General features: G+C 39.0%; 1 protein-coding gene and 1 long non-coding RNA gene across 5 annotated transcripts in view; both read right to left on the reverse strand.

The window, feature by feature from the left end:
* cplx3b (complexin 3b) overlaps nucleotides 1-7,234 on the reverse strand; it is an 18,804-nt gene extending 11,570 nt beyond the window's left edge. For 3 of the 4 annotated variants that reach the window (XR_015514467.1, XR_015514468.1, XR_015514469.1), the window contains exon 1: nucleotides 6,914-7,210. Coding sequence is in view for 1 of the 4 variants with exons in the window: in NM_001171590.1 (NP_001165061.1) it covers nucleotides 6,914-7,071 (158 nt within the window). In the remaining 3 variants the exon portion in view is untranslated. 4 annotated transcript variants of the gene reach the window in all.
* Nucleotides 7,235-14,964: 7,730 nt separating this feature from the next.
* Nucleotides 14,965-19,441, reverse strand: LOC141378783 (uncharacterized). The gene is made up of 4 exons (XR_015514690.1): nucleotides 18,700-19,441; nucleotides 18,454-18,547; nucleotides 17,905-18,058; nucleotides 14,965-15,792 (listed from the first exon to the last, which is right to left on the reverse strand). It is a non-coding gene; the product is annotated as an uncharacterized LOC141378783 (long non-coding RNA).
* Nucleotides 19,442-21,030: the final 1,589 nt, after the last annotated feature.

Below are 21,030 nucleotides of genomic sequence, written 5' to 3' on the forward strand. Positions count from 1 at the left end.
TCCCGCCCTAAACGACTGATAGTCCCGCCCTAAACGACGGATAGTCCCGCCCTAAATGAAGGATAGTCCTGCTCTAAACGACTGATAGTCCTGCTCTAAAGAACTGATAGTCCCGTCCTAAAAGACTGATAGTCCCGCCCTAAACGACAGATAGTCCCGCCCTAAACGACAGATAGTTACGCCCTAAACGACAGATAGTCACGCCCTAAAGGACTGATAGTCCATGCAGACATTGTTATTGAAGCGAAATATTGAGCAGGGGGTGGGGTTTTATTGTTGTGCTCCTCCTATCATCTTTCACTCGCAGCATACTGACAGTTAGATGGCCGCGGCTTAGCAAATTTTACCCAATCAGAGTCAGAGAAAGACTGCCATTCCAGAGCAGAAGTAGATGAGAAATGTCTTGATTAAAGATGAACAAAACAAACAGTTTTTAGTGGATTGCACAACTAAATCTTCACCTTAACAATCTGAAGTAGCAAAAAACACTGCAAATTTGAATTTCATGCAGAATTTAGAGGTCATGTGGGGTGAAAGGTAAAATTAATGTTCTGGTCTGGTTTTTAGGGTGCTTTCACACCTAAACTTTTGTTTCGGAACGTATCTCGTTTGCCCATTTAGCGCGGTTCGTTTGGCATTTGTGAACAGGGCAATCGCGCTCTGTTCCGCGCCAAAGTAATCGCTCCGAGATCGCTTGAGTGAGGTGGTCTCGGCTGGAACCGCTCCAAGAGCAAAGAGCAACAATGTAACAATTGTAATCTCTGTTTCGGAACAACTGAATCGATTCACAGGTGTGAAAAGCACCCTTAGAGGGTTGCAGGTTCAATTCGACCTAGGAAGAAATTATACTACTGAGTCCTTAAAGGTGCTGTATGTAATCATATGTCATCGTGAGCTCATGCTTCATATGAGATCAGACTGCTGATCATGGCGACTGCTGTAGTGATTCCAGTTGTTATTTTTGGTGTTTATCTTCAGGAAATCAATGAAAGTATATATTATGTTATCATGACGATCTAATGTGGCAATAAGTTTGTAACTGTACTGTGCACAGTGGCCATAATCATTAGTTTAAACACACACAATAACAACATTAACATTATAGCAGACACTGTGAAAAGCTCATTTCCAGCTACTAGACATGACCGACAGGGTATTCGAGTGTCATCGAGTTTCAGTAAGTTGTGGGACTGCTATACAGGGGTCAGAGGCGAGAGGATATTTATACATAAATACATTTACATACATACATACATACATATATATATATATATATATATATATATATATATATATATATATATATATATATATATATATATATATATATATATATATATATATATATTAGGTCCGTGGCCAGCCAATTAAAAGGGGTGGTTCTTTTTTTCAGATATTTGAGGTTTAAATACTGCATTTAAGTGACATTTTAGGCACTACTTTGTGCTAGATTAGCTTGTGGAATGGTTATCATTACCACACTTTTTGATGAAACAAAAATACTTCCTATGTTTGTCAAAGTTCTTATACTTATATTTGTTTAAAGAAATTTGTTTAATTACAAGTTGTTACAGTTTTATATATAATGTAATGAGATTAGAATTTTAAAAATATTTAAAAATACCTATTTTAAATGCTAATTTATTTTCATCCATCATAAAAAAAAATGTTTTAAATTAAAACTGTAAATTAAAATTATTTACAATTACTTTTTAAAAATCCCAGTATTATTGTAATTATACAAATATTGCTTTAAATAAATTACTGGAAAACAGTATAAAAGACACAACTGAAGTGATGCTAAGATAATCAAAGAAATCTTTTTCATGAATATTAATTTCATTTGAATAAAATTCTCAAGACAATTCTAAAGAATACAAAAAAAGAGTTGTGTGTTGTCTTACACCCGACTTATGGCAGAGAAACATACACAGACTGTGTGTACAGTGATGCACTTAAATGCAAGGTTTACCCCAAAATTTAAATTCTGTCATCGTTTACTCGATTTGTTTGGGTTTCTTTTTCATTTTGAACACAAATTAAGCTCTTTTTTTAAAATAATGTTTGAAATCAATAGCCTTTGATTACCATAGTATTTTGATGTTGATGGCTTCTAACATTCTTCACTTGTGTTCAAGAAACTCATAAAGATATGGAGCCACTTAAAAGTGAGTAAACAATTTTTTTGGGTGAACTATGCCTTCAATGCATTACACATTTTCTGATGAACTGATCAACATTGGCAGGAGCTGTTGGCTATTCCAACGCAATTTGATATAAAGGTTAATGCATAAAAATTTTTACAATCTCAAATGTATATTTTAGTACGATTTGCTCATCCAACGATGACGTGTAGGTTTAGGGGTGAGGCTTTGAGGCACGCCTCCTTTTAAATATTAATTTCTTACAAACGAACTCAACTTATTTGAACGAATTAGCAGCTTTTCTGACAATACATAAACTAGTTAGATTTACTTGTGAGATCCATCCTAAAAGAGATATTTCACCCACAGGTCATCCAAGATGTAGGTGAGATTTTGAGCTGAATCTGTGGCTCTTGGTGATTGATATAATGGCAGAGAATGGTGACAGGTTTACAATATTAAATAAACAAAAAAAGATTATTAAAATAAACACATACAAATGAGTCCAAATCAATAGCCCTGGCTCCTGATGAGGTCTTGTGAAGTGAAACGATCAGTCTGTGTAAGAATCTATACATTATTATTAGCTTTAATCCACAGCCTGGTCAAACAGTCCTCAGTGCATGTGCAACTGCACTCAGTGCTTAATTTGAGCCAGATCTTGCCGAAGATATTCGTGATTTACGTTCTGGTATTTATTTGATCCAGCATTACCTTTTGCATGATGAATACCTCAATGTGTGTATGTGACAAAATGTTAATGACTTCAAGTGAAAAAGACTGATAGTCTTGCGCTAAATGACTGATAGTCTTGCGCTAAACGACTGATAGTCTTGCGCTAAACGACTGATAGTCCCACCCTAAACGACTGATAGTCCCACCCTAATTGACGGATAGTCCCGCCCTAAAGGATGGATAGTCCCGCCTTAAATGAATGATAGTCCTGCTCTAAAGAACTGATGGTCCCACCCTAAACGACTGATAGTCCCGCCTTAAACGACAGATAGTCCCGCCCTAAACAACTGATAGTAGTCCCGCCCTAAATAACTGATAGTCCTGCTCTAAAGAACTGATAGTCCCACCCTAAACGACTGATAGTCCCGCCCTAAACGACTGATAGTAGTCCCGCCCTAAATAACTGATAGTCCTGCTCTAAAGAACTGATAGTCTTGCCCTAAACGACGGATAGTACCGCCCTAAACGACGGATAGTCCCGCCCTAAACAAAGGATAGTCCTGCTCTAAACGACTGATAGTCCTGCTCTAAAGCAGGGGTTCCCAAACTTTTCAGGCCGCGACCCCCAAAATGACAATGCCAGTGACTCGCGACCCCTATTATCCTTTGAGGTGGTCATGAATACAGAAACCTTGCATGCAATGGCACACACACACCAATGGACCCAAGTCTATTCTTCTTTTAATTTTTTTAATGTATGAGAGCTGTAAATGGGCCACAAAGTTTAACCGGGTGTTATGAAATCTGCTGCATCTGACGCTATTGCTGTGTCTTTAATATCATTTTAATAATAATAATAATTTCAATATAATTTTAATAATTTTAATATAACTTTAATACCCCAGGGGTTGCAATCCAATAAAAGTAGTAACTATAAGGCTACTATAGTAACTATATATGGTATAAACGACTATTTTTTTCTCTTCAGTAGGTTATGGATAAAATATGGTAATACTTATGGTTTAATAAAAATAAATCAATTTTTGGAAATCAACAGGCGACCCCCCTTCATTGTCCCGCGACCCCTCAGGGGGTCCCGACCCCCACTTTGAGAACCATTGCTCTAAAGAACTGATAGTCCCGCCCTAAATGACTGATAGTCCTGCCCTAAATGACAGATTGTCAGGCCCTAAACGACAGATAGTCCCGCCCTAAAGGACTGAAAGTCCATGCAAACATTGTTATTGAAGCGAAATATTGAGCAGGGTGTGGGGTTTTATTGTTGTGCAGCAAGCAAAGACAGCGAGCAAAGCTGTGTTGATTGTGTGTTCACACACATAAAGGTAGTCACTTTTGACCAATCAGCTTTCTTACATTTACAATTACTCTCATTGGTTAGTGATTAATGTTTTGTACGAAGTGAGCATCGAAAATAAATAATGGCATAGTGGCCTTTCTAAATAATAGTTGTATTTTCAAAATGCCAGAGGCAGTCAAGTATATATATATTAGGGTTGGATGATGTTGACTAATTCGGCATGAGACGATGTCTAATGTAAAACATTGCAATGGACGATGGCATCGTTGACGTAGGCAGCAGTAAATTAGTTATTTATGAATATTTAAAATGTTCATAACAAATTATTTATTTGTAGCCTACCGAACCAAATCCTGACCAAATTATAAATAAATAAAGATAATTTATTTATTTATTTTCTTTTGGCTTAGTCCCTTTATTAATCAGGGAATCAGCCACAGGGGAATGAACCACCAACTTATCCAGCATGGAAGCTGAAGCCCTTCCAGCTGCAACGAGTCATTGGAAAGCTTACCCAATTCCCCTATAGTGCATATGTTTGGACTGTGGGAGAAACCGAAGCACCCAGAGGAAACCCACATCAACACGGGGAGAACATGCAAACTCCACACAGAAATGCCAACTGACCCAGCTAGGGCTGAAACCAGCGACCTTCTTGCTATAAGGTGACAGTGCTACCCACTGCGCCACCATGCTGCCCCATTCCAGAAATTATTCATCTACAAATTAAGCACTGACTGTAGTCCAGTTGCTATTGTAATACATCAATAACTATCAACAAACTGCATCACCTGACCTCCCGTCCAATCACACGCCCTCATGCTTTCGTCATTAAAACCAACGGACTACAATCAGACTACATTAACACATGAGACGAGAACTGTTTGACCAGGCTGCAGATTAAAGCTAATAATATTGTAAATAATGTTCAATTTCTTACACAGAGGGATCATTTCACTTTGCAAGGCTTCAGTGTGCCATCAGGAGCCACGCCTATTCATTAGGACTCATTTGTATTGTTAATTAATTGTTAATTTAAAAAACCTGTGACTGTTTACTGTTATTATATAAGCACCAAACACCACGAATTCAGCCCAAAATCTGCTTTAGTGCTCTACTAAAGATGAAAAGTCCCCTACATATTTTGAAGGACCTGTGGGTGAGTAAATTAACAGGAAATCTTCATTTTTGGGTGAACTATGCCTTTAAATTAAGCACTTCAGTGAAAAGCAGCTGCCAAAATGAGTGCTTAGAGAATAAGAGCACGAGCGAGAGAGATTTACACAGTCTTCTGATGCTCATGCACTCAGTTCACTATAACAAAGAACTAGTTAAGATAATCCCCGTATCAATAACCAGCAAAAACCTTTGAGGAGATCACAGTGGTTTGGCTGATTCAAGAGATTAACCACACGACTGCCTGTCAAAGTCAGCGCTCTTAAACTAGCTGTTCTCGGCGTGTAAAATCTGCTCTCGGAGGATATGAGTTGGATTACCACCATGAGGATGAGCTCGGCACAGCCATTTGAAGTCTGTGAAATCACAATTTTCCAAATATGGCATGTTTTGCAAACGGCGTCAACTCAGCCACCTGTTCATGTCAGTCCTGTATGAGCTGATATCTAATGACAAAGCGTGTGAAATAAGCAGATTTTATTTTTGTTTGGCTGCAGTGCATGATCAGGATACGGTGGTTATAAGAGCCTCATATTTAGTTTTCCCCCTATTAGTTTTACTCAAAATATCAAAGGATATTTTAAAGGAAGACAATTTAATTCATCTATAATGAACAGGGGAGATTTGACTGGGGATGAAATGCAACTGGGGTATAATATAAATTATGTTTGCTCATGATTTGAAGGATAACCAGTGTCATTTTATTAGACTTCCTGTATTTCTTTCCTCTAAAATATTTACATAAGTGGATTTATTTATATGATATTGAGGATGCAGTGAACTGTAGTGTTATATGTCGTAATTTAATAATTATATAACCTTATATTTAGCTTTTTCCCATTAGTAAGATCTCAAATAGTGTTTTCGAAGAAGACTCACTACTAAACAAGAGATTTGTTTGGGAATATAATGAAATTAGTAAAATCGCAATTATGCCAAATCACGATAAGATTGTTAGATTATAGGTTTTTGGATTAATTTGGAAATCTCAGTTTTCAAAGAGGTCAAGTCAATGTGACTTATCTGTCCTAAATGGAAGATTTGATTGAAGATACAGTGAAACTGGAGTAAAATACTAATTATAATCATTTTACCTGAGGCGTCAGCCTTATTGAGTCAATACGAGTCGATTTAATAAAGCGCACAGCAATGAATCAGTTCAACAGATGTACTAATATAATACATAGTCTAAAATAAACCACGACTTTCTGTTTTGTAAACTTTGAATGTAACGATGATCGATTGACTGTTCTCGAATACCTCATTTACATGAACAAAAGCATAATTTACCTTGAAGCAACTTGACCGAATTATTATTCGCAAATTAAAATGTAAACATTCATGTGGATGTGAGTAATGTGGATTATTATTAATATCTGACTGAGCAGGAATCTCCCTGAGCGAAATGAGCAGCTGCGAGCCCGCGCTTTATTTCCAACGAAGCGCGAAAAATGCGCGCGCTCCTCCAAACGCGCGCTGCCCGCTCACTCGCCTCACACACACACACACACACAAACACACAGCCTCAAAATACCACCACATCCACAAACCTTCGAGATATACGCTAATGTCAGGTAGGAAGCAAGGTTTGTCGTCTTACTTTTCCTCCTCTAGCTGCTGTTGGTACTGTTCAAACTCTTCTTGTGTCATTCCTTTAGCCGCAGCTTCAGATTTCTCCCCTTCAGGTTTCTCTTCTGTCAGACCTCCTGTCAGATTCTTCAGATGACCTCCGACTACGTGTTTCACCATAAAAGCCATCGTTAAATAGTGTAATGTTGCTTAACACTCGAACTGTTTGTCCAAATTTGCTATTAATTCCAATTAATCCAACTGTATTGAGAGGAAAAACTCTTTTTTCCCCTGACAGTCCGTCCGCTAGTTTCAGCTGAGGTAAAGTGAAGTGATGTAGATTCATCTCCTCATCTGAGTCACAGCAGCGGTTAGACTCTTCAATCCACCCAATCCCGTGTTTCCTCAGCCGAGTCTTCCCGCCCAATCCCAAACCGCGGGATTAAGCGGGCGGGCTTTTTTCTTCTTTTTTTGCGGGCGCGCGTGACATGTCAAAACGCATCGCGCCTCGGTTTTCGGTGCCAAAGAGCGCATGCGCACGCGTGTGTGTGTCTCCAAGTCGGTTAGCGGGATGACAGTAAGCAGAAAGGATTCAGTGTCTATACAACATCCATCTGGAGGGTGAGTAAATCCTGTGAAGAGAAAGCAAGAAAGTGTGAAATGAAATGATATTCAAGAGAGCGCTGTGTGATTGTGTGTGTGATTGTGTGTGTGTGTGTGTGTGTGTGAGTGTTCCTTCTGAAGGCTCCGTCACCAACATTTTAGTTTATTCGGAAAAGGCCAAAACTCTAATCCCAGAGATTACCATCCATGCGTATAAAGCTGTCACCATCACCTCCACATGGATTATCATATGCAATAATGAAGGAACATCACCAAGACGAGACATATTTTAAAGTCAAACATGAATTAAAGTCTTTCTTTCTTGGCTACAGGTCAAACCTGCACACATCTACACAGAATAATAGATATTCATATTAAAAACAAAACGATGCATCATCTCGAATGCAATGTAAGCCAGTTGGGATAAAGCTTAAAGATGTGAAATGTTATTACATGCTTGCATTATCTAAAAACAGCCCCCATTACCGCTAAATTAATCAACACCAGATGATTAAAAACAAATCATACATCTCTGTGCATCGTGATAATGCCTCTATTTTTGCCTCTATCTCACTTTCTCTCTCTCTGACACCCCCCCCCCCCCCCTTCTCATCCCTCCCGCGGGACTGAATCATTCCCGATCTGCTCTACTAACAAACTGTTCTGTCGCTCTCGCTGAGGGCAAAGACTACCGCAAACACACATTTATCTGTGCTGAATAACATAATAAGAACCTGAAAAGTCTCCGTTTGAAGTGCTGGTGGCAAGTGCTCCGATATGATCCAGGAAAATAACATATCAGCCAAACGTTCTAATACACACAATAAAAATGATGGGTTTGTTTTAACCCAACACTGGGTCAAATATGGATGAACCCAACCCAGTTGTGCTTAAAAATGTAATTTAAATTTCATAACTAAAAAATACCCTGCGTTCACGTGGGTTTCCTCCGGGTGCTCCGGTTTTCCCCGCAATCCAAAGACATGCGGTACCGGTGAATTAAGTATAGGCTAAACTGTTCGTAGTGTATGAGTGTGAATGCGTGTGTGTGGATGTTTCCCAGAGATGGGTTGTGGGTGAAAGGGCATCCGCTGTGTGAAAATGTGCTGGATAAGTTGGCGGTTCATTCCGCTGTGGTGACCCCGGATTAATAAAGGGACTAAGCTGAACGGAAAATGAATGAATGAATAAATTTAAAAAATAACCATATTTGGCCCAATTTAAGGCTAAAACAACATCATTTTTGAGATTTGCATGCATATATTGACATATATTGTTCAATGCGGAAGGAAGTGCACTCGTTTTTGCGATTGTTTTAGATCTTCCAATCTAGTTGTCGATAAGAGAAAGGACCAGGAATATTAAACGGCAGAAAACGGTCAAACTACTTACTCTGTAAACCAGTATGTGCATGACTATACAGACCAAGTAGAATAATATAATACGAAAATGTCAGTTTGCAACATTAAGCAGCAAAACGAGCTGTTTTTAACGTCTAAAAATGAATAGAAGTGAATGAGAGCAGAAGAATCAAGCCAAAAAGATTCAAATGGCTGTGCCCACTCGTACGCAAGGAATAAGGTGAGTACAGACAGAAATTAAACATTTTTACAGTACTACAATTACAAAACATGCATAAAAAACTCCTGGACATGAGGCAAATCTAATGTATCTAAGGCAGAATCTAGATTTAACACTTACCAAAAGCAAAAATTATGTTGGCGCCAATAGCCTAGTGGTTAAGTGTGCCAACATATAGCACCATGGTGCTCACGGCGACCTGAGTTCAATTCCTGGCTCAAGGTCCCTGCTGACTCTTCCCCTCTCTCTGCTCCCAAAACTTTCCTGTCTGCAAGCTCTACTGTCCTTTCCAAATAAAGGTAAACCCTCCCTAAAAGTATTTATATATATATATATATATATATATATATATATATATATATATATATATATATATATATATATATATATATATATTACATTTATATATATATATATTAGTTACATTTATATATATATATTAGTTACATTTATATATATATATTAGTTACATTTATATATATATATATATATATATATATATATATATATATATATATATATAAATGTAACTGATAGGGTGATAACTGAGGACGCAGGTGGTGAGGGAGGTGTCGTGGACGCTGCTTTCTCTATTCTGCCGCCCTATGCGCGGAAAAAACTGAGGACGTGGGTGGTGAGGGAGATGTTGCAGATGCCGCCCTCTCTATTCTGCCGCCTCTATGGACCACACCGGGTGCCGCTCCTGTCAGCTAAGAACAGGAAACTGAGGCTACAATTCACACAGACTCACCAAAACTGGACAATAGAAGATTGGAGAAACGTTGCTGCTCTGATGAGTCTCCATTTCTGCTGACACATTCAGATGCTCGGCTCACAATTTGGCCTCAACAGCATGAAAGCATGGATCATCCTGCCTTGTATCAGCGGTTCAGGCTGCTGGTAGTGGTGTAATGGTGTGGGGGAGATTTTCTTTGGGTCCATTAGTACCAATTGAGCATCAACGCCACAGCCTACCTGAGTATTGCTGCTGACCATGTCCATCCCTTTATGAGCACAGTGTCTCCATCTTCTGATGGCTACTTCCAGCAGGATAACGCAGCATGTCATAAAGCTCAATCATCTCAGACTGGTTTCTTGAACATGACGATGAGTTCACTGCACTCAAATGGCCTCCACAGTCACCAGAGCTCAATCCAATAGAGCAGCTTTGGGATGTGGTGGAACGGGAGATTGGCATCATGGATGTGCAGCCGACAAATCTGCAGCAACTGTGTGATGCTATCATGACAATATGGAGCAAAATCTCTGAGGAATATTTCCAGTAGCTTGATGAAACTCTGCCATGAAGGGTTAAGGCAGTTCTGAAGGCAAATGGAGGTCCAACCAGGTACTAGTAAGGTGTACCTAATAAAGTGGCCGGTGAGTGTATATAATTGAAGCCAGAATTAGAATATTAGCCCCCTAATACTAATGTTCTGTTATTATAGAATATTAGTATTTTTTATAAAAAAAAAACTAATTCTGTCTTATACTGTATATTCTTTAAATATAACACTGCAAAGCACAGTTTAATGGTGCTGTAAAGATAATTTATGCATGGTAAATTTCACACGCCATTGGCAGACATGGTGAAATGTTAATTTTTGACCCTGTATGCATGACTTCACATGGAGTCAATAAACCTCATCATCATCCTGTTACATTTACTAGCCAGCAGCTCTGACCAGACGCCGCAGCATTCAGCTCATGGCTCTGTGATGTGTACATGAGCGCAAGCACGGATGCACGCATTATATAACAAAACAAAATGGATCCATCCTGAATATCGCCACAGCCGTGTCTGAAGCAGAGACCACTGTTTGTCCTCTCTGAATCTGGAGATGAATGAGGTTAGTAGGGTGCAGACGGGCAGTAAAACGCTGATTTGTGAAGTCAGCGGCACTGATTTGAAAAGCCCTTTCAGAAGTTGACCGTTCCCTTATATTAATTATACCACAGGGCTGCTGAAAGCTTGATTTTGATTGGCTGATGAGCACTCTGAGGTGTTAGTGCCAGATAAAGGCACAGCTAAAGTAGTTCCAGCAGGTTTTCAGCCCATTACAGCTCTGTATCACTCACTGAATGATCTATTCTTCCATCCGTCCGTCCATCCATATGGATGTGAATATCTATCTATCTATTGATTGATTTATCCATCTTTCCATCAATCTATCTGTCTGTTCGTCTCTGTTTGTATATCTATCCATCCATCTATCTATTCTTTCATCCATCCATCCATGTCTGTCTGTGTATCGATTGATCAGTCTTTGTTCATCCATTCATCTGTCCGTCCATCCATCCACCCTATGAATTCATCCATCTATCTATTCATCCATCCTTCCGCCCGTCTGTCCATTCATCTATCTATCCATCCATTAGTCAATATGGGTATCTATTTATTGATTTATCAATATCTTTCCATCCAGTTATCTATCTATCTATCTATCTATCTATCTATCTATCTATCTATCTATCTATCTATCTATCTATCTGTCTGTCTGTCTGTCTGTCTGTCTGTCTGTCTGTCTGTCTGTCTGTCTGTCTGTCTATCTATCTATCTATCTATCTATCCTTTAGTCCTTCCATCCATCCATCAGTCAATATGGGTTTCTATTTATTGAATAGAAGGAATAAATCTTTCCTTCTTTTCATCTATCCACCCATCCATCTATCTGTGTTTGTCTATCTATTCATCCATCCATCCATCTATCTTTCTTTTCATTCATCCATCTGTCCGTCCGTCCTTCCATCCATCCATCTATATGGGTTTAGATATTTATCAATATCTTCCCATCCATTCATCTATCCATCCACCCATCTATCTGTGTCTGTCTATTTAGCCATCTATCTATCTATCTATCTATCCATTCATCCATCCATCCATCCATCCATGTTTCCTTCCTTCCATCCGTCCGTCCGTCTGTCTGTGTCTATCTATCTATCTATCTATCTATCTATCTATCTATCTATCTATCTATCTATCTATCTATCTATCTATCTATCTATCTATCTATCTATCTATCTATCTATCTATCTATTCATCCTTCCATCTGTCCGTCCATCCATCTATTCCATCGTTTCATCCGTCTTTCCATCCATCCATCCATCCATCCATCCATCCATCCATCCATCCATCAGTCAATATGGGTTTCTATTTATTGAATAGAAGGAATATATCTTTCCTTCTATTCATCTATCCACCCGTCCATCTATCTGTGTTTGTCTATTTATCCATCCATCCATCTTTCTTTTCATTCATCCATCTGTCTGTCCGTCCTTCCATCCATCCATCCATCCATCCATCCATCCATCCATCCATCCATATGGTTTTCTAGTTATTAATTTATCAATATCTTTCGATCCATTCATCTATCCATCCGCCCATCTATCTATCTATCTATCTATCTATCTATCTATCTATCTATCTATCTATCTATCTATCTATCTATCTATCTATCTATCTATCTATCTATCTATCTATCTATCTATCTATCTATCTATCTATCTATCTATCTATCCATTGCATTTTTTGCAGTGCTCACATTTAGCAGAATGACAGGAAAACTCAACGTGACTAATTCCAATTCAGACATCATAATACCCATATTCTGCATGCACAACACTCTTTTACTAGTTAACCAGTCCAGCATCTGAAAAACTCAGCATCTGAAAACTCCATTGCATAGAACAGAATGATGATGATGATGATGAATGTACGGTTGAGCGGATGCAGAAGAAGAGCATCTCTGACCTCCGCTGTGCACATGCTCTCCGGCTGAAAACAGCAGCTGTTCAGGTGCAGAAAATATGACAGAATAAATCCATCACAGCGCTCATTCATTCACCTAATGCATGCGGACTGACATAAACAACATTTATGTGCATGTACATCAATTAAAGCAAGCTTACAGTTGTTCTCAGTGGCTTTGGTGCATTTCTCACAGCACTATTTACATTTGCACAACAGTTCATGCATTTCTCAAAACACGATGAAGCATTTCTCTTGACAATTCAGCATTCACAAGTTTAGTTCATTTTGACTGACATAAGCAAATGAAAATGTTAGAAACAGCAGAGAGTTGTATGAAAGCAGTTGATGCATGTCCCAAAGCATCTGCAATTTGTTGGAAGGAATGAGAAACTGCTACTGTGATGTGCACAAATGACTGATTGTTTTGAGAAATGCATGACCTGTTGTGCAAATGTAAATAGTGCTGTGAGAAATGCACCAACGCCACTGAGAACAACTGTAAACTAATAGTGCTCATTTCATTACTTGAGTCATTACATACAAAAATGTTGAACTAGTGTCAAAATCTGTCAGCAAATGTTATATAAAAAAATTTAATCTTTATTTTCCTGAAAATGTCTTCTAAATTGAACAATTTGATGAATGATTTACAGACCTGTGTATGTTGTAGGCTAAATTCCAATTTGTACTGCAATATTGTGTACTGTTGTGCACAGCTCTACCTAAAGGGAGTGCATGTTTGTTGTAAATAAGGCTGTGTTTATTCTTCTGCACAATGCTGTCAATAAATTAGGACTGTAAAGAGCATCTGCAGTAAACATGTGAAACATACATATTCAGTGTCTTGTACTCAGATACCTCACTAAATGCAGTGATGTCTAACAGTACTGTAGTTTTCAAATGGCTGTGCAAATAGTATACAGTGCTGTCTGGAGCATTTTCAGCAAGTGTCACCAACATCAGACTTTTTAGCATTGAAATAAAGTAGAGCGTAAACTATCATAATGAAAACATGACTAAGCCATTTGACTATCTTGCTCATAAACAATGCTGTCAGGACTCTTCATCTTGATGACACTGACACTTTGATTGACATCAATACTTGCTTTTGAGGAATGAACTATTCATTTTGAGCAAGTGACATGCTTTTGCAGGTTATCAGCTAGGTTTTGCAGTTTGTACTAATTGTTTTGAGAAATGCATGAACTGTTGAGCAGAAATGCACTGGTGTTGTGAGAAATGCACCAAAGCGACTGAGAAAAACAGTAAAATGCAAAATCCTGCATCAAAACAGCTCTCACTGGAATAAAGTGAAACTACTGTGTCTGTCAATCAAATTACAATTATACATTGGGGTTAAGTGAAAAATGATGGGGGAAATTATAACTTATTTCTTCAAATTGCGTGATATTTATAACCACACTGAAAGCTCCAGCATATTGTTTACCACTTTAAATATCTATAGCTTAGACTGACATTATATAGAATTATTATAGTTTATTCCAGCAGTTAGTACTTTGAATTAAATTTTAAGTCAAACCAAATTAATTCATCATGGTCTATAAAAACAGTTTTTTTCCTTTGAGTCAATGCATTTTTTTTCCTTGGGCAGAACAAATATTCAGATTGATAATAAAATAATATTGATCCATTTATTCATTTTCAGCTTAGTTCCTTTATTAATCAGGGGTTGCCACAGCAGAATGAACCGCCAACTTATCCAGCATCTGTTTTACACAGCGGATGCCCTTCCAGCTGCAACCCAACACTGGGAAACACCCATACACTCTTGCATTCACACTTATACACTACAACCAATTTAGCTTATTCAATTGACCTATACCTATGTCTGGACTGTGCGGGAACCCGGAGCACCCAGAGGAAACAAGGGGAGAACATGCAAATTCCACCCAGAAATGCCAACTGACCCAGCTGGGATTTTAACCAGCGACATTCTTGCTGTGAGGCAATCGTGCTACCCACTGCGCCATCGTGACGCCCCTTAAAATAATATTGCAATTTCCAGTGAAGTCATAACTATATTTTGAGGGTAATTTATAAATTAAAAACTAATTACAGAATTTTTAAGGTTGGTCCTAAGCAAGATTATACTTTAATCCAAGGGTAAAAAGACTTTGTACTGAATTGAAAAAACCTCACACTCACCGGCCACTTTATTAGGTACACCTTACTAGTTCCAGGTCGGACCCTGTTTTGCCTTCAGAACTGCCTTAATCCTTCATGACAGAGACTCAACAAGCTACTGGCAATATTCCTCAGAGATTTTCCTCCATATTGACATGATAGCATCACACAGTTGCTGCAGATTTGTCGGCTGCACATCCATGATGCCAATCTCCCGTTCCACAACATCCCAAAGCTGCTCTATTGGATTGAGCTCTGGTGACTGTGGAGGCCATTTGAGTGCAGTGAACTCATCGTCATGTTCAAGAAACCAGTCTGAGATGATTGAGCTTTATGACATGCTGCGTTATCCTGCTGGAAGTAGCCATCAGAAGATGGAGACACTGTGCTCATAAAGGGATGGACATGGTCAGCAGCAATACTCAGGTAGGCTGTGGCGTTGATGCTCAATTGGTACTAATGGACCCAAAGAAAATCTCCCCCACACCATTACACCACCACCACCAGCCCGAACCGCTGATACAAGGCAGGATGATCCATGCTTTCATGTCGTTGAGGCCAAATTGTGAGCCGAGCATCTGAATGTGTCAGCAGAAATGGAGACTCATCAGAGCAGCAACGTTTCTCCAATCTTCTACTGTCCAGTTTTGGTGAGTCTGTGTGAATTGTAGCCTCAGTTTCCTGTTCTTAGCTGACAGGAGCGGCACCCGGTGTGCTCTTCTGCTGCTGTAGCCCATCCGCCTCAAGGTTGGCCGTGTTGTGTGTTCAGAGATGCTCTTTCTGATGCTTGGTTTGAACTGCAGCAGATTGTCTTGACCATGTCCACATGCCTAAATGCATAGAGTTGCTGCAATGTGATTGGCTGATAAATTTGCATTAACGAGTTGGACAATATTTTTCTTGACCACAATAAATATTTTAGATTTAGAAAAAAAAATGTATCAAATGATTTTATATATTTTACACACACACACACACATACCTTTATTTATTTATTTTTTTAAAGAAAAAAAATCAATTGAGTTTGATGGATTTTCAGAGAACAAGACTTATTTTCCATCTCCAAGAATACTGAGAGAAAAACCTAATAATTCTTTTGTGTTCCTTGTGATGTATCAGGACATGATTTCTGACGTCTCTACAACTTGTTTACTGTTGCGAGCTGGTCCAACGGCTGAGTAATGTATAAATGTGCATCCTATAAATGGGAAGATGTGACATCACGAGGGGAAAACGCGCCACACATGATGCCCTGAGGACAGTTCCGTCTCCATGGCGATGCCCATTAATTACCTGTGAATAAATGCAGCATCCTGCGAGCGGCATACGGAGAGTTACGCAATCCAGAAAAAGACCGGTCTAGACTAGCCTGCCATGATCTCCCTCGTTATCTCTCTCTCTGTCTATCTGAAGGAATTGTTTGATTTGTTTAAAGAATTGTTCTCTGATGTTTGTTGTATTTTTGGAGTGAAACTTGGGCGGTTGGGAGGAAAATATTTGGGTACCACTTTATAATAATGGGTAATGTTTTTACTAAAATTAACCAAGTATGAATAATCTTGTAAAGCATTTATTAATGTTAGTAAACATTTAAAATTTTTTGTGTGAACTATCCCTTTAATTACAATAATTACAAACAGTGTGATGTAGGGCTGTATGGTATATCAGTGGTAAGCACTGGCCTCACAGCAAGAAGGTCGCTGGTTTGAGTCTCGGCTGGGTCAGTTGGTGTTTCTGTGTGGAGTTTGCATGTTCTCCCCGTTTTGGTGTGGGTTTCCTCCGAGTGCTCTGGTTTCCCCCACAGTCCAAACACATGCGCTATAGGGGAATTGAGAAAGCTAAATTGTCCGTAATGTATGAGTGTGAATGTGTGTGTATGGATGTTTCCCAGAGATGGGTTGCGGCTGGAAGGGCATCCGCAGTGTATAACATAATGCTGGATAATTGGCGATTCATTCTGCTGTGGCAACCCCACATTAATAAAGGGACTAAGCCGAAGAGAAAATGAATGAATGAAAGTGATGTGCTGAATGTATAACATCAGGAATGCTGTAAACCTGTAACTATAGACTTTCACAGTAGGAAAAACAAACACTATAGAAGTCAATGGTTACAGGTTTTCAACATTTAGTTAACAAATAACACACAAAGGTTTGAAAGAAGTAAAGGGTGAGTAAATTATGGAAATTTTCAATTTTGTGTGAACTATCCCATTAATTATAATAGTTATAGTTACAAACAGTGTGATATGCAGAATAGGGAAATGAATATCGGTTCTTATAGTTGTGCATTGTGTAAATATATGATGTTGTCATTTCATTTTCCTTCGGCTTAGTCTTTTATTCATCAGGGGTTGCCACAGCGGAATGAACCGCCAACTATTCCAGCATATGTTTTACACAGTGGATACCCTTCCAGCTGCAACCCAGTACTGGGAAACACCCATACACACTCATTCACACACACACACTCATACACTACGACCAGTTTAGTTCATCAGTTCCCCTATAGCGCATGTGTTTGGACTGTGGGGGAAACCAGAGCACCCAGAGGACACCCACGCCAACATGGGGAGAACATGCAAACTCCACACAGAAACACCAACTGACCCAGTTGGACTCGAACCAGTGAGTTTCCTTCATCTTTTGCTTCATTGTCATGTTTGTTCTTTGCTCTCTCTCTCTCTCCTTCATCTTTTCTTCCTCTGTCATGTTTGCTCTTTCTCTCTCTCTCATTTATCTATGATGGAAGTAGACAAGATTGAAGGCATTTTTGGAGTATAAAAAAGATGTGTTGGGTTGATAGTAATATGTTGTTTTTTTGCAGAGGACATGGCATGGCTCAATGAAACATGTTGTTTAAATGTTTGTGTTTCTCTCCGTCTTTCTCCTTCATCTTTCCTCCTCTGTCATGTTTGCTCTCAATCTTTCTCTCTCTCTCACCTCTTTCTATGATCAGCACTTCCACGAGGGCGAGCAGGACTGCTGGCTGTGTCTAAATGGGATGCGAAAAGCGGAAAATTTTCTTTCAGCCGACTTCCTGTGGACAATCAGAGTCAGGCCTGCAGGAGCGACGGCAGGGGCGAGCCGGGTGACTCTGGGACAGAGAGAGAGAGAGAGAGAGAATAAACAGAGACGAGGTAAAGTCGAGCTCTAATGAAGATCAGATCTGTCACTGTGGGCTCCTTACACTTGCATTTTTAACCTGGGCCCTGGGCTGGACAAAATGACTCATTTCTATTTTGGGGGGGGAAGTACATTTGTAATAAGTAGATAAATAAAACTCATGCTGAGTCTGAAATGACACACTTCCCGACTACGTAGTAGAATAAAAACCAACTCAGGCTCATTCTTAAAGCGTAGCCCTGTATACATTTCTGGAGATCGCAAATTATGTAGCCAGAAATACGTTTGGCTGCATTTCGTCTTTAAAATGAACAATGCGAGGTGGTATGATGCCATCCATTTCACACGTACCAGCTGACTGCTTACCTCCATATGGACGGCTTCTCTGCTGTTACCAGTTTGTCCAGTGGCTCACCATGTACGTAGGTGGATTTAAGACGCGGAGAGGAGTTGACCATGGCTACACGGTTTGAGACCGGCGAAGAACAGTTCCAGAAAGCAGTTATGACAAAAACAGAAGACAAAAAAGTAAAGTGAATAACAGGGTGAGAATGTGGAAAAATCTGAAAGCGTGGTAAAAAGCAGGCGAGGGCGTTTCTTTAAAGGCATTACTTTTGAAAACACTGTCGGTTGGGTTTAGGGAAGGGTTGGGTGGGTCAGTCGATCAGTCAGTAAATCAGTCAATCAACATCGGCCTCCGGTGGATTTATGTGAGAACAGCAGGCACAAAGGGCACTCGTGAGAGAGATTTGAGATCTGAAAAAGCATACACAGCAGACTCTGGTGGATTCACCAAAACAAAAACTGCAAAAAACGCAGCTCCTGGGACATTTTTGGTGCTCTCCAGAAATGTTTATAAAGGTACTTTTTCATGATGAGCCTGGGTTGTAAAAAACAGTATGGTAGGCATGTCGAAACTCAAATGTAGTATATACTAGAGTAGAAGGCAACTTCAGGTGCAGCTTTAGACATGTAGACTAGGTGAATTAGACTTAGCATAGCATTTATTTACCGCAACTTTCTGGTGATTTAAAGTGCTTCTTTTATATTTATTTACTTGTAAATATTTGGATTAAAAGCATCTGATAAATGTAAATACTAAACTAAAATTAACATGAAGGTGGAAAATATATATATAAAAAAAACTAATTGAAAATATTTATAGAAATACATAGCACAGATACAACCACAATACTAAGTACTAACACAGTACTAACTGGAATAAATACTGTAGTGTACTTTAGTTTTTACTACAGTAAACACTGGTTATTGTGGTATAATAGACCCTATTGTTGTAGAAAACTACAGTACTAGCTAATTTGTTTATATTACTAGTTGTGTTACCATAGCAACTTTAGAATCACCATAACAGATCAATTACAGTAGTTGTTGTGTTACCATAGCAACTGTAGAATCACCACAACAAATCAATTACTGTAGTTGATGTTATCATAGCAACTCTAGAATCACTACAACAGATCAATTGCTATAGTTGTGTTACCATAGCAACTATAGAATTGCCACAACAAAACAAATACTATAGCTGTTGTGTTACCATAGCAACTGTAGAATCATCACAACAGATCAGTTACTACAGTTGTTGAGTCACCAAAGCAACTGTACAATCCCCACAACAGATTAATTACTGTAGTTGTTGTTACCATAGCAACTCTAGAATCACCACAACAGTTCAATTACCATAGTTGTTGTGTTACCATAGCAACTGTACAATCACCACAACAGATTAATCACTGTAGTTGTTGTCACCATGCCAACTCTAGAATCGCCGCAGCAGATCAATGAATTTTTGTCATGAAATAAATCTGTAATTTCCAGTCATGAGGTGTATATCTGGTTATTCCCACAAGTGTACCAGCGCAACATAAAGCTGATTTAATGCTCCGGGGTCACAAATAAACATAATGTCTGCCTTGTTAAAGTGAATACCTTATTCTTGAGTGACAGACACTGAATCACCTGAAGACACTTGACGGTGCCATCCCATAATAACTCCTTTCGTCAGCGAGCCTCAAACAGGCCTGAGAGCTGTCTGTGGTGAAGCAGTGCGACAGGGCCGGCCGTCTCTCTGACAGCACGCCTGAAGGTGTTAGTGTTGTGTAGGAAGAAAGAGACACACACATACACACACACACATAACACACACACTGAAGCGCACGTCTGGGTCAGTCTTGACTCCGCAGATTACAGGAGCTGCCATCCCACATGCCATGCCTGCGTTGCCATGGTTGCGTCCGTCAGGGCACTGCTTATGTAAACACAGACAGCGGATCTTCAACTCCACGGCCTGCCATAGTGAGGGCATGGAAATGAAAATGAGCGTTTCCTACAGCCCAGGGTTCAGTTTTAAGCATTCAGTATTCTTATTCCTGAGTGTCTTTCCATTCTTCGCTCAGGGGCAAAAAGGAGTTGGACATACTTTAGGGAGAGACAGTTAGATGAATAAATCAATCTGATATGGCAATACATGCAATACATGTTTTACTCATTTGAAACCTTCAATTACAAATTACAAACACATATTGGATTTTGTATCCCTATAATGCATATACAGTAAACTACCTCGACAATTAAACAGTATTGAATTGACATCTAAAATTGGCACAAAAAAAGATAAAATAAATTATTACAGGACAGTCCAGTAATGTGTTTTTGACGCTCTTTGGTTAACTCTAGAGTCACTACAACAAATTAGTTACCATAGTTGTTGTGTTACCATAGCAACTGTAGAATCACCACAACAAATCATTTACTATAGTTGTTGTGTTACCATAGCAACTGTAGAATCACCACAACAAATCAATTACTATAGTTGTTGTGTTACCATAGCAACTCTAGAATCACTGAAACAAATCAGTTACCATAGTTGTTGTGTTACCATAGCAACTGTAGAATCACCACAACAAATCATTTACTATAGTTGTT

Source organism: Danio rerio, chromosome 18 (assembly GCF_052040795.2).
Source record: "Danio rerio strain M-AB ecotype USA chromosome 18, GRCz13ab, whole genome shotgun sequence".
NCBI classification, from domain to species: Eukaryota; Metazoa; Chordata; class Actinopteri; order Cypriniformes; family Danionidae; genus Danio; species Danio rerio.